Source organism: Vigna umbellata, chromosome 8 (assembly GCF_029865625.1).
Source record: "Vigna umbellata cultivar VRB3 chromosome 8, Vumbellata_1.0, whole genome shotgun sequence".
NCBI classification, from domain to species: Eukaryota; Viridiplantae; Streptophyta; class Magnoliopsida; order Fabales; family Fabaceae; genus Vigna; species Vigna umbellata.
In genome coordinates this window covers 5733808-5746652 of record NC_142172.1, presented here as the reverse complement: position 1 = coordinate 5746652, position 12845 = coordinate 5733808, and the positions used below count along the sequence as shown (strand labels likewise).

General features: G+C 34.9%; 1 protein-coding gene and 1 pseudogene across 1 annotated transcript; both read right to left on the bottom strand.

Moving 5' to 3' along the window:
- Nucleotides 1–4085: 4085 nt before the first annotated feature.
- Nucleotides 4086–6820, bottom strand: LOC124834486 (Ribosomal RNA processing Brix domain protein). The gene is made up of 6 exons (XM_047309186.2): nt 6661–6820; nt 6365–6568; nt 5062–5307; nt 4735–4977; nt 4579–4644; nt 4086–4433 (listed from the first exon to the last, which is right to left on the bottom strand). Exons 1-6 carry the CDS (start codon nt 6727–6729, stop codon nt 4314–4316), a joined length of 948 nt encoding a protein of 315 aa, XP_047165142.1. The 5' UTR covers nt 6730–6820; the 3' UTR covers nt 4086–4313.
- A 3017-nt stretch (nt 6821–9837) lies between these two features.
- Nucleotides 9838–12574, bottom strand: LOC148193908 (uncharacterized; annotated as a pseudogene).
- Nucleotides 12575–12845: the final 271 nt, after the last annotated feature.

Here is a 12845-nt window from a genome sequence, read left to right as displayed (position 1 = left end):
CTACGCTACCAGCCTCCACTACAATATGAATCTCTTCCCTTAATCTCCGTGCAACATTTCTTTTTACCAAACAATTGAGCTTCTTCCAAGTGGCAACTACCATAACGTTGCAGCTGGTACATCCACCAAGAAAGAAATAAAATAAACGCTCCACCCATTAACGTGCTGCACCATGAGAATTAAAATATACTTCTCCCCCAATGCCGTGACACCTACTCCAATCTAATTTCCATCTTCATTTTTTTATCCACCACCGCATGTGCCATTCTTCTAGATAACCCTTTTTCTAAATTTTAATTCAATGATGTGTTCTTCATTCATGAGTCACCGTTCAACACTTCATTACTTTTGCAAAACCGAACAGAACTTACCCCCTAAAAGCAATTAAATAAATATACTACTCTTTCCATCTCAACAAACATTAAGTACAGCCGTGTAGAAGTAATAAAGCTTATGGAATAAAATAAGATGCAACAAGTAAAATAAGCAATCAAATGCAATTCAAATTGGAAATGACACTACATAAACACGTTAACAGCAAAGAGGATAAAGCTACTTCAATCAATGTTTTCCAACCAAAAGAGTAGTGTGCAGAACCTCCAGTAGCTGGATGTGTCCGTGAGTGTCTCCTTCTTTCAAGCCATGACAGTGTCTTTCTTCTCTTTCACTTTCTGCTCTCTTGAATCACCGTGTACCCCCTTCTCTCCCGTGTGCACCTGCTTCTCCAGCCAAGAAGGAAACGAAACTAACAACTCAACCATAACCCTCCATTCTCTCAACGTGCTGCTACCTTTTTGCCGAAAAATGAATCTTCTCCCTAGTTCTTACATTTTCCCTGCTCTTCCAAAACCGAGAGAGCAAAGTTACGAGTGGCCCCCCCTTTCTAGGTTGCGGCTGGAGCTTGTCTTCACTCTGGACCGTGGGCGTGGAAACTGGACCGAGAGGATGCTCCTGGACGCTGCTGTGCTAGACCGAAAGTGTGGGCTGCACCTCCCTTGCTTCATCCTAGCTGGACCGCTTCATTTTTGGATGCTCCACGCTGCTGTTATGGACGTGTGTGTGGAGTGTGCTGGACCGTGAATGAAGCCCGTGATCCAACACCTTTCTTCAAGCCAAAAGGAAATGAGCCTCCCCATGAACGTGCAGATCATGACATCTTTTCTTTGGTTGTGGCCGTGAGAACCTCCCAAGCTGCTGTACTGTTGGGCCGTGTGCACCCCTGTGCTTCCCATTCTCCTGCTGGATCTCTTCCAATGAGTGTGCTCCTGCTACTGGACCGAGAAGCATCTTCTCCTAATCACCGCTAGCTGGATGGGAGCTGCTTGGATGCTGGACCCTTGTTGAAGCTGGAGCGTGGAATTCTCTCCTCAACATGGCTACTGCTGGGCGCTGGACACACCACTGTTGGACCGAGAAAATGAGCGTGGACGTGTGAATCTGGATAGCTGGCTTGCTGGACTTTGCTTCCAAGCTGCTACGTGGCTCCTCCAAATTGCTGTGCACACCTCTGCTCAAATTGCTTTTTGGGGGTGGCTGCACGCTGGACCATCTTTGGACGTTGGTGTTGCTTGTTGTTGCAGCCGTGAGCTCTCCCAAGCTAAATAAAACCCAAGGACACCCCTAGGCCGTGTGTGTCCTTCTTCTTTGGACACCCCCTGCTGCTACCATTTGCTGGACGTGCACTTCCAAATGTGGGCCGTGTGCTGAACGCTTCTTCCTTCAAGGACGTAGCTGCAGTGTGCTTTCAATGATGAAACCCTTTTATTTTCCAAGGCCATCACCTTTAATTTGCTGGACGTCACCCCATTTTCAATTGAAGCACCCCTTTCTCAAAGGCCCAAAGAGTAAAATCATCCTAGTGTCCTCTTTCTTGTGCACACTTCTTTTATGAAGAGTCTTGAATTAAGTGACAACCTTCCAAATGATTGTCCAAAATTTCCCTGCAATTACTAATGCAAATAATTAACTCAAATAATCCAAATTAATTAAAATTAGAATTTTTGGTCAAATTAAGCACAATTAGCAAAAACGGAAAAATACCAGACATTTAAGCACAATTCTTCGATTAATTCTAGCACAATAAACTAAGCGAAGTGAAGAAAATATTGACTCATCAAGCTCCATAAGCATTTCTGGCCAATTTCTACCCTGGTAATACACATATATACACACACACACATATCTATATATGTATATGTGTGTGTGCGTATGTGTATATATATATATATATATATATATATATATATATGTGTGTGTGTGTGTGTGTGTGTGTGTGTATATATAGTGTATATATATATATATATATATATATACACACACACATATATATATATATATACACACACATATATATATACACACACATATATATATATATATGTGTGTGTGTATATATATAATATCTATATAAAATAGTTGCTGCAATATCTACTGTGAATTAGATATTTAAATTTTGTTGTGGCTTATTGTAGAACTCAAACACTGTTATAGAATAATATACGGGTAAATTTTTTATTATTTTATTTTGATATGAAATAATCATATTTCAAAAATACTTATCTTGTTGATAATATTTTCATGTGGAGATAATGACCCATGTTGGGTAGTCTTTGCTTTGAAAATTTCCGGTGTTGATCTGAAACATTGATGTCGAGATCGGGCGCTACTCTTGGTTCCTTGCGGTTTCAGTGGGATGTCGTTCAGTTGTTCCTCCATATTTCTCGTGGTCATCATTGGGTTTCTTTTGCTTCTCTCGGCCCCACGGTGGGCGCCAAAATGTTTCGTAGGGATTAGTTCAGGACCGGGAGACTAACCTTTCTGACGTGTTCTCCTTGCTTCCGAACGCTTGGATCGTCTGGACCACTCGCCTTGATTGTCAAAACCGCTCATTTCCAATCTGGATCACTCGTTTGTCGACTGCTCCGATCGGTTGTACTCTTGACCAGAGGGGGAAGTACTTGCAAAAGGCACTCTGACGCTCTAAGTTAGGCGTGTGATTTGAAGGCGCTCAAGTTAGGCGTGTGATTTAAAGAGCTCCGGCTAACTATTGAATATTCAGTGAACTGTTATCACTATTGAGTAATTAAACGTAGTGGAGTATGGGTAAAACGTAAGTAGAATGTGAGTGGAATGTATCTGACTTTTGGCCCTATCATTATATTTATAAGTGTTTCATATACCTAGGGATTCGGTTAATTATTCATCAACAGCTTTATTATCTCTAATCAAATATCTGGTTATTTTAATCGTCTGCTGAACTTTTGACCCAGTAATGATTTAAACAGTAATAAATGAAACGTCTGTCCAATTATGACCCAACATTGATGTAACGGATGAACCATACAGGATCGTGAACTTTTAATTGAGACTAAAATTACAATTTAATCTAATTCTAAAAAACATTTATCATTTAATATGGTGATTGAAATTATTTGTGACACGAATAATGGAAACTATAGAATATAGTACCACAAATTTAATTTGACCACCAAAAAAGACAGATTCATACTTTCATACATAAAATTAATGTTATTCAACCCAAAAGAAAAATCTAATTTTCCCCAATCAATTTTATCTACCGCAACGTACACTTATCCACTGCAACAGATTACTCAAATATAATTGTCATAATTAGAATTGATTTGTTCTGTTCGACACGTAATGCGTCATTTGAAAGTTCAGGTATAAGTGCTTATTATAATGCTTTTTAACTTTTTACTCTTCCACACTTGTAGAGAAAGAAGTAGGTGAAGAAAGAAGTAGGTGAAGAAAGAAGGTAAAAGATGGAAGGAAGGAAAAGGAGTGCGTCAGTGAATGAAGAAAAAGATATAAAAGAAAAGATAAAGACAAATAGTTCATTCCACAACTTTTTGCATATTGAAATGCATGAAATTGCAGAAAAAAACTGCCAACCTTCAACCTTCCAATAGGGGTAGAACGGGAGAATGAAAATAAGATCCAGTGACTCTGGGTTGCAATCACGACCACTTAAAAATAACATCACTTGCAGAGAAGCGTGCAAGTGATTTCAAGACAGTATGAAATGCTTGAATGTGTATGACAGTATGGTTTCATAAGACAGTAGAAGCTCCAACGCATGATTTCATAAAACTTGATAATCAAGGGCAGCATTTCAATTAAGCAAAATATGAAGGGAAAAATACAGTGAATAAAAAGATGACAAAATCCCCCGTACAGGGGGAATCATGAATATTCATGAGACCTAAAAAACATGCAGATTAATATAATATGACCTACAATTGATCACTTTATAATCAGATCCAGGGAAGGACAACAGGTGTAATTTATAAGTATTAAGAATCTTCCTTCTGCCGTTTTGGAGCATTTTCTCCGTCCTTGTCATTTTTCCGCTTGGCTTCTCGGCGCTCCCTCTTGACTCCTTTTGCTTTGTAAGGTAAAGCAGTTTCTCCAACCTAAGCCAAGCACAAATTGTTTCAGTTGGTTAGACATCTTTCAGAAGACAGAGCATGAAAAGTAACATGACAAGGCCACGTTCAAAAAATTTTCCAAAAGGAGCTAATTTATAACAGTTGATGCAACAAAAATAGTCGATATTACCTTCTGATCTGGAATATAAATACTTCCGATCTTTCCCTTTAATTCATCCCTTTTAACATTTTTCTCCTGTGAGAGTGACATAGAAAATACACAATTTAGGTACCCAGTTTCAATACAGTTACAGATAAAACAAATAAATCAGGACATGTAGCCAACCTTTTTCTTCGGCTTCTCCCTTGATGTTTTCATTGCTTCCTTCCTCAAACTTTCATTAGGAGGACGATGCCTACGAATAACAAAATCCATGGAAGGGCCAACTTCGACCAATTCCATCCTTGGCACAACAGTTCCAGACTTTTTCAGCCGCAATGCACAGTGTGTAAAAAGCACCCGATTTGGAGAAAGGGCGGCACATACATATGCCCGGTCTACTCCGGCAAGATTTAGATTTTCCACAACCTGCAGAATCCATCACATCATTTTGGTTAAAAAGAAAAAGGCAAAAGTGATGCTGCAAGACCACAAAAAACAATGGCAACGCACCTCACCACGAAGAAGATCAAGCAAAACTTCCTTCAAATGTTTTAGCTCGTCCACAGCCTCAAATCCTTCTCCAATAAATACGATAAAAGGTTTTGAGCCTTCCTTAGGAGCCAACTTCTTATCATAACTAAAAGACTCCATGGGCTTAAAATTTTCAATGCCAACCTCCACTAAATCATAGATGTGATGATCATAAGTTCTCCCTATAACAAGGTTATCAGGCCGCTTCTTTGAGTGAGATCCATACTGCAAAAAATACAACCAACAAATCAAAAAAACCTTAATGGAGTGTTTTGAAAGAGAATTTAAAGAGAACAAATCAATTTTTAAGTAAACTTAAATCCCATACACATCAAATCAACTTGTTTGCAAATCAAATTGAAAGAATCTTTAAAACGATAGAAATTTTGGTAGGTTATTTTTCGAAGCAAGATGAACAGAAAGACAATTCTATTCAAACAACATCTCAAATGAAAGAATTATAGTGTTTGAATGTTGGATACATGCATTCTAAGCATTTTTACGTCAAATCTCAAGTTTATGCAGAAACTACAATGTGTTGCATTGCTTTCCTAGTGGATCTACACTTTGTTGGACTAGACAACCAGTAAGAAAATCTGCATCTTTACACGATCTCAATGAGAACACTCTTATCCCAAAACTAATGCAATATCTCTATCTTGAGCACCCTCTTTTTCCTCAACTTACACTTCTCTGAATTCTATAAACCGATAATATTTACTTATTTGTTTTGTTAAACAATAATTTCACAGATGCAAATATTATCAGAAATTAAAACACAACAAATTCAGAACAAATGTGAAGAATTGGAAATCTAAATCGCCTTATTCAAACAAAATATTTTAAAAAAGAAAGATTTCAACTAGACTAATTAAACGAATCCTAGATATACATGTCAAATATGCGCGACAGTTTCATCACACAAAGTGGGTCTTATCCTGCTCGTGTAGAATTGCCTCAGGTGGAGGATACACGTGGTCTTAAGAACCAAAATTCTTACCACTCAAAATTCATTTGAAATTTTGAAATCCCTACCCCTAAATACTACCTGAAGCCGCATTACCAAGCATGCAACATATTCAGACTCTCCATTACTATTATCCCATACAAACATTTTTTTTCCAACAATTGTTTCTGAAAAAATAAATAAAAAACCATGTACTACCATAACACAAAAACTCAGACACGCCACTATCATCTCACTAATGAAGGCTATCCTCCACAAAACTAAAATCCAAGTCATTTACATATTCTTAATCCTAACGGAACGGAGGGCAATTACCACAAATATGCTGCAATCGGTTTTGAGAGAAAAAAACTCAAGAGAAGTCTCGCCACCGGCCTCGAAGGGCTTTACGTTCTCGTTCTTCCGGCTGTACTTGACGGCATCGTTCTTTTTGAGGTGATAAATCTGCGCCAGCACGGCGTTCAGCACGCCGCTGGTCTTCGTTCCATGCAAGATCAGCGTTTTCTTCCCGGATTCCACCTGCAAAATTATATTCCCGGAAAATGTAAGATTTTCTGGGAAAAGAAACGGAGAGAGAGAGGGAAAGAGAGGAAAAAGGGATGAATACTTACGAGCTTGGGGGCGCGCTTCTCGAGCTCCCGCTTGCCCTTGCGGGTCTTGGCGGTTTTAATTTCCAACATCGCAAGAAAAAGAGAGTATGCAGCTGTTGCCTACAACACTTTCACGTTTTAGGGTTTTGAAGAAGACCAGGGTTTTTGCCTTCCAATTTTATTTCTCTTCTACTAAACCCTCACCCAATTTTCTTTTTCTCCTCTTTTATCTTTTACTTTTTACTATTTGTTTTAAATTCCATGAGATTAATAAACATATTTATCAAATATTTTTAAAAAACTTATATATATTTTTTAGGAGTTTATTTTTTGTAGGAGTGTTATAAAGATTAAATTATAAAAATAACGTAACTTGATTTTTTTTTTATATTTTAAATGAGACTCTTTATATCACAGTACTTTTAAATAATTAATGCTAAAGATTTACATGTTTTTTTTAACTTTTTTTTTTATTTTTTACTTTTCGATAATTTAAAAACAATTATATTATTTTTAATTTTCTCCATTTTTCTTGTTGAATACAGGTTCGTATAAAAGTAAGGTTAAACTCTTTACTTTTTTTTTTATACGACAGCTTTTCGTATAATGACTGTGGATTGAACATATGTTATTATTCATATATGATTACAGTTAATTTTTAATTTAATTTGATATTTCATTTTAAATTTTGTATTTCATACTTATGTATCCCTTATTTTAGAGGAGTAAATGGTTATATTAATTAATATTGAGGAATACTCTATTTTTTGTTAGAAAGTATTATATATATATATATATATATATATATATATATATATATATTAGATAAAGATAAGTAATTTTTTTTGTATAAAAACTAATTTTAAACTTATGTATATGACGTATTTATTTAAAAAATTTAAAAATTGAGAAAAGAAATAAGAAATATTTTTAAGTTTATAATTTGATTTATGAATAAATCAATATAAAAATTTATTTATAAATTTAGAAAGCCAACATGTTTGTGAAAATATAAATAATAAACTTTGTAAAAATACAAAGGATAAATTATGTGTAAAAATATAGTAGATCTAAAAACCAGCTCACTCAAGAATGGGACGGCAGTGGTCCGCCGGCAAGCTCGTTCTGATCTTGGACGCAGTACATTGGAATCCTGAAGCACCACCACGAACGCTACCGCGCGTTCGCCTGCGGTGCGGTAAGGCACCACCCTGTTGTGCCAGCAGCCAACTCCGGCGTGTCAGCTTAGTTATCCTCATCAAGCCACTTACTTGATGTCTAGCTTGCCAACTGGTAGACGGTTCCTTTTCCCCCAGATCAATGAAGAAGGGAGAAGTCAGTGGATTCTTCCGAAGAACCGGAAGCGAAGCGCTATGCCGGGGCGGGGGGACGTATAAATAATAGGTAGAGTAGATTAGCTAAAAATACAAATCAATGTATGAACAAACTCATCTAATGTATATTGTTAAATTTGTTTAATCAATGCACTGTGAGACTCATCTAATATGTGTTGTTAGACTCCTCTAATCAATATACGGGCACACATGAGTATTGCTAGACTTGTCTAAAGTTTTTTGCTACACTAGTCTAATTAGTGTATGAACAAACTCATATAATATATATTGCAAAATTCATCTAATTAGTAAATAAACAAACTTGTTTAATGAACTCGTGTATGGAAAGACTTGTCTAATATATGATGTTAAAATTGTCTAATCAATATAAGAATAACTTGTTTAATGTGTATTGTTATACTCTATTCAATATATTGACAAACCCATCTAATATATTTTGTTTTACTTATCTCATCAATGTATTCTTAGAAAGTCAATAAAATAAAGATGGATAATGAGATAAATTTTATAGTATCTTCTTTTCTTATATTATAATATATTATAATAGAATATTTTTGTCTAATGTTAGTCTAATTTATTGTTAAATTCATCTAATAAATATTTTTTTAATAATTTATTAAATGATCAAGTGATTATAAATTATAAAAGCATAATATTAAGAATGAAAAAGAAAATAGTATAGAAATATATTTCAATTTTTAGGATAAATCAATTTAATAATAAAACCATTAAATAAAAGAGTGAATAACTTCTACACACGTGACACAAAAGTAAATATAAATAAAAAAATCAATTTAGTAATGTACTTAAAAATCCAACTTTTAGAACACGGTTAAACAAAATAGAATGGGTAATAAGATAAATTTCCTCATATCTTTTTTTTATATTTTTTTAATGTTTGTCTAATTTACGTTGTTAGACTTATTTTTTAACAATTTATTAAATGATAAAGTAATTAGAAATTATAAAAACATAAAATTAAAAATGGAAAAAATAATATAGAAATATTAATAATGAAAAAAATAATACATAAACTTATTTCTATTTTTTAGGATAAATCAATTTAAAAATAAAATAAATGAATAAAAGAGTCAATAACTTCGACCTTTTTTTTTCTGACAGAGCACATGTTAGATTTGAAATTATCAACGTAGTATACTATGCCTTAAATTTACACAAATAACACGATTTTTCTTAGTTCAGAATTTGGTTTCCGAAAAACCAAATTCTAACTTTGTTATGCATTATTTTTCATAAAAGTTTAAGTTAGAATTCAATTTCTGAAAAATCGAATCCTGACTTATATTTTAAATTTTTCAATAAAGGGAAGGTTAGAATATTTTAAATTTTTCAATAAAGAGAAGGTTAGAATTTGATTTACGGAAAACCGATTTTTGACTTTTATTTTCTAAAGATTTTTACGAAAAGTAAATTAGAATTTGGTTTCCAGCCAATTGAATTCTCACTTATATTTGAAATTTCTTTTATGAATGTAGGTTTGAATTTGGTTTTCGGACTATTTTCTAAGAATTTTTATGAAAAGTATTTTGGAATTCGGTTTTCAGGAAACTGATTTCTAAGTTTTTTTTTCTATATTTTTGTGAAAATGTATATTGTAATTCGTTTTACGGTAAATTTGTGTTGAATGAATTTTACAAAAAAGTAGGTTCAAATTTGGTTATCACTTTGACTTTTGTTAGTAGTGATCTAGATAATCGATTTCAGAGGTAATTTATTATTTAATTTTTATTTTATTAAAATGAAGAGGGAGAACGATTTTTTTTTGTAAGACAAATATAAGTTTTATTCATTGAATTACACTTGAAATAAAAGTTCAATGAATTTAATGATGAGATGTGGACCCTCTAATGTCAGGATTGTGAGGACAATGATTTCTTGTGTGGCCTAGGGTTTGACAGTATGAGTAATTTTGTGGATGTGCTCGTTCCGTGATGTCCATTTTAGTCTTGATTTTGGATGATTTTGGACGACCCTTTGCATTCATTTTTGTGACTGGATAAGGCAAAATTTTTGTGTCTTGGTATGGTGGCCAATATTCTTCATGTCGTAGCTCCCCAAACATATTGTTATACACTTTCATGATGACATCCAACCTATAGTAGGGACTGACGTAAATGTTAAAGTCGTGATAAACATGTTTGCAAGCTGCTAAGACATGTGAACACGGTACATGAATCTTTTGAAAATTGCCAAAATCACACCATCGTTCATCCAATCTGACAACAAATTTTCCTGTAGCTCGTATTTGTCTTGAGTTTACCATCTCATCGACTTTGAATCTTGTTGTATTTCTATCAAATTCAACCACCCTGTGGGTGTTTGATTTTGAATTAACATCCTGTAGGACCTTTGTGGCATTTTCATAATAGACATGACCAACACTTATCATTGCAGTTATATGTTTCCTTCTTTCTGTGAAAAAGGTGTTGCATCTTGTGTATGTGGTCAATACTATGGAGGAGATTAATAAATTTCTTGTCTTCTTTAGGACTGAGTTAATTGCTTCGACTAGATTTGTTGTTAGGTGACCCCATCTTCTGCCTTCATCATACGCAAGTGTGAATTGTTGTCTCGGAATTTGGTCAATCTAAGTTGTTGCTTCAAGATTGTTTTCCCTAATGATATTGTAGTAATAGTTACATCACGGCTCAGTCATTGCGTATACTACAATATTTAAGAAAATATTAATGATTACGGATAACGAAGAATAATAAAGACGACATTTAATTGGTTAAAATTTGTAAAAATGAAGTAATTACCCATGTTGACAAGGTCCTTCTTCAAACTTGTATCCCTGAATCTTCAGGTGAAATTTTGTGCAATGTGTCGAATGCAATACACATGCGCACATTGTCCTTCTGTCCATCCACTGGTCGGTCTATTGAATGTTGCAATAATGGAGTTGTGGCGATCTAAAATTAAGCACAAGTTTTGTTGAGGTGTGACATGTCTCCTGAGGTTTTTTAGAAAAAACAACCAAGTGTCTGCTATTTCACCCTCAACTATAGCAAAAGCAATATGAAGTATGTAATTTCTCTCATCTTGTGCCACAACCACCAGAACAATCTCCCTATATCTTCCATACATGAATGTTCCGTTCACTTGCACCAACGATTTGCAATATGGGAATCCATCAACACAAGGTTTGAAGGTCCAAAAAAGTCTTTTGAAATATTGTTGGTTTTGGCGGGCCTCATGGCCATCAATTATTGGTTGTGTTTTCAATTTGTACACAAAGTCGGGAAGAAAAGTTTGCATGGCTTGCAGTACACATTGCAATTTGTTGAATGGTTCTTCCTAATTTCCATACACATGTTCAATTACATGTTGTTTAGTCAACCAAGCCTTTTTGTAGGATGTAGTGTACCCCATAGAGGTCTTGATGGAAGATTTAATTGTTGTAATTGGTGTGAATGGGTCAATTTCGACCACCTCAAGTATGTGGTAGGAAATGATTTGTGATCTCAGCCTATTGTGATTTTGTGTGATGAGTTGCGAGGCACATGTGTGGGCACCATCAATTTTTCTTATTTCTCATACTTGATCTTGTGTACGAAGGTGGCTTGACAGTTCCATGGACAATGTTGATGTACACATTGCACCCTCAACCTTGTTGTGTTAAAGTGTATCGTTTTGTATGTACAATGGTTTTGTATGTGAAATGTGTTTAGAGCATCAATGACTTGTTCCTTGGTTTGGAATCTCATTCCTTGAGTCGATGTTCTAGGTTGATGGTCGAAAGTGTCATGCAAAACCGAATGGTGATCATATGCATGAGGATATTGTTGTAGATGCAAGGGAAATTCTTCATAGGATTAAAAGTGTTGGGGTGGGTTGTATGAAATAAATGTAAAAGGTTGTTGTTGTTGTTGGCTTATGGAGGGGATATCTAAGTTTTATTATTCATCATGATTGTGTTGGCTTAGCATTTCATCATCATCTTCACTAAATGGGTCTAGTGACGATTAAGATAAGCCTAATATTTCATTTTCTTGTAAAGTAAGAGGCGATAAGGGTTTTGTGTTTTTATGTGGGAGATATTGGAAAAGTTGTGAGCTGGATGGACCAATTAATAGTGCAATGTATAACTGTATGTCATTTTGCTATTCCCCTAAATATGTGTTGTTAAGGTCACAAGAGTGATGTGTGGGTTGGGTAGGTGAGGGTGGTTCATCTTGGTTAGATTGTGTTCCAAAATTCGGTACGAAAGATGGAATAGTTGTGGTATAGGTGGAACAAATTTGTATGCATGTTAAAATTGGGTTGGCCTCTATGGTGTCGATTGCACCTTCCAAGTCATCGTCATCTTGAATTTGAGTTGTTGTGAAGATGATATGTCTCCCAAATATTTGAGTTGAAAATCTAAAGTGAAGGATTAGAGGTGGATGTGTTAGATCTCTATTAGACTTTTGTAATAGTATTTGTATTAATCTGGACAACGTAAAACCTCTGTGAATGCGAATCATGATTTTGGTGTCCGATGTAAACAGAACATCACTTTCAGGATCAGGAACAATGTCACAATTATCGTAGATGCATGCATAGACGGAAGTTGCCATTTGAAGTTGTGGTAGAAGATGATTGCTTGGAAAATGCACATTAAAAAACCAATTAGATCATTATCCATGTTCTAGAACTCAGAACTGTTACTTCATTAACCGGGTTTCGAAAACCATTAGAGCATTAAACTAGGTTTCGGAAACCATTACAACATTAAACGGGTTTTGAAAATCGTTAGATGATTAAATGGTTTTTGAAAAGTGCCAAATGGTTAAACAGTTTTGAAAACCGTCAATTGATTCAACGGTTTTTGAAAACCGTTAGAATGTT

Bases quoted from the DNA above. Each gene is read 5' to 3' on its own strand.
- LOC124834486 (XM_047309186.2), bottom strand. From the start codon at position 6,729: ATGTTGGAAATTAAAACCGCCAAGACCCGCAAGGGCAAGCGGGAGCTC. The intron at 6,569-6,660 runs GTAAGTATTCAT...ATAATTTTGCAG, and splicing joins AGAAGCGCGCCCCCAAGCTC to GTGGAATCCGGGAAGAAAAC. The intron at 5,308-6,364 runs GTAATTGCCCTC...TATTTTTTGCAG, and splicing joins CCGATTGCAGCATATTTGTG to TATGGATCTCACTCAAAGAA.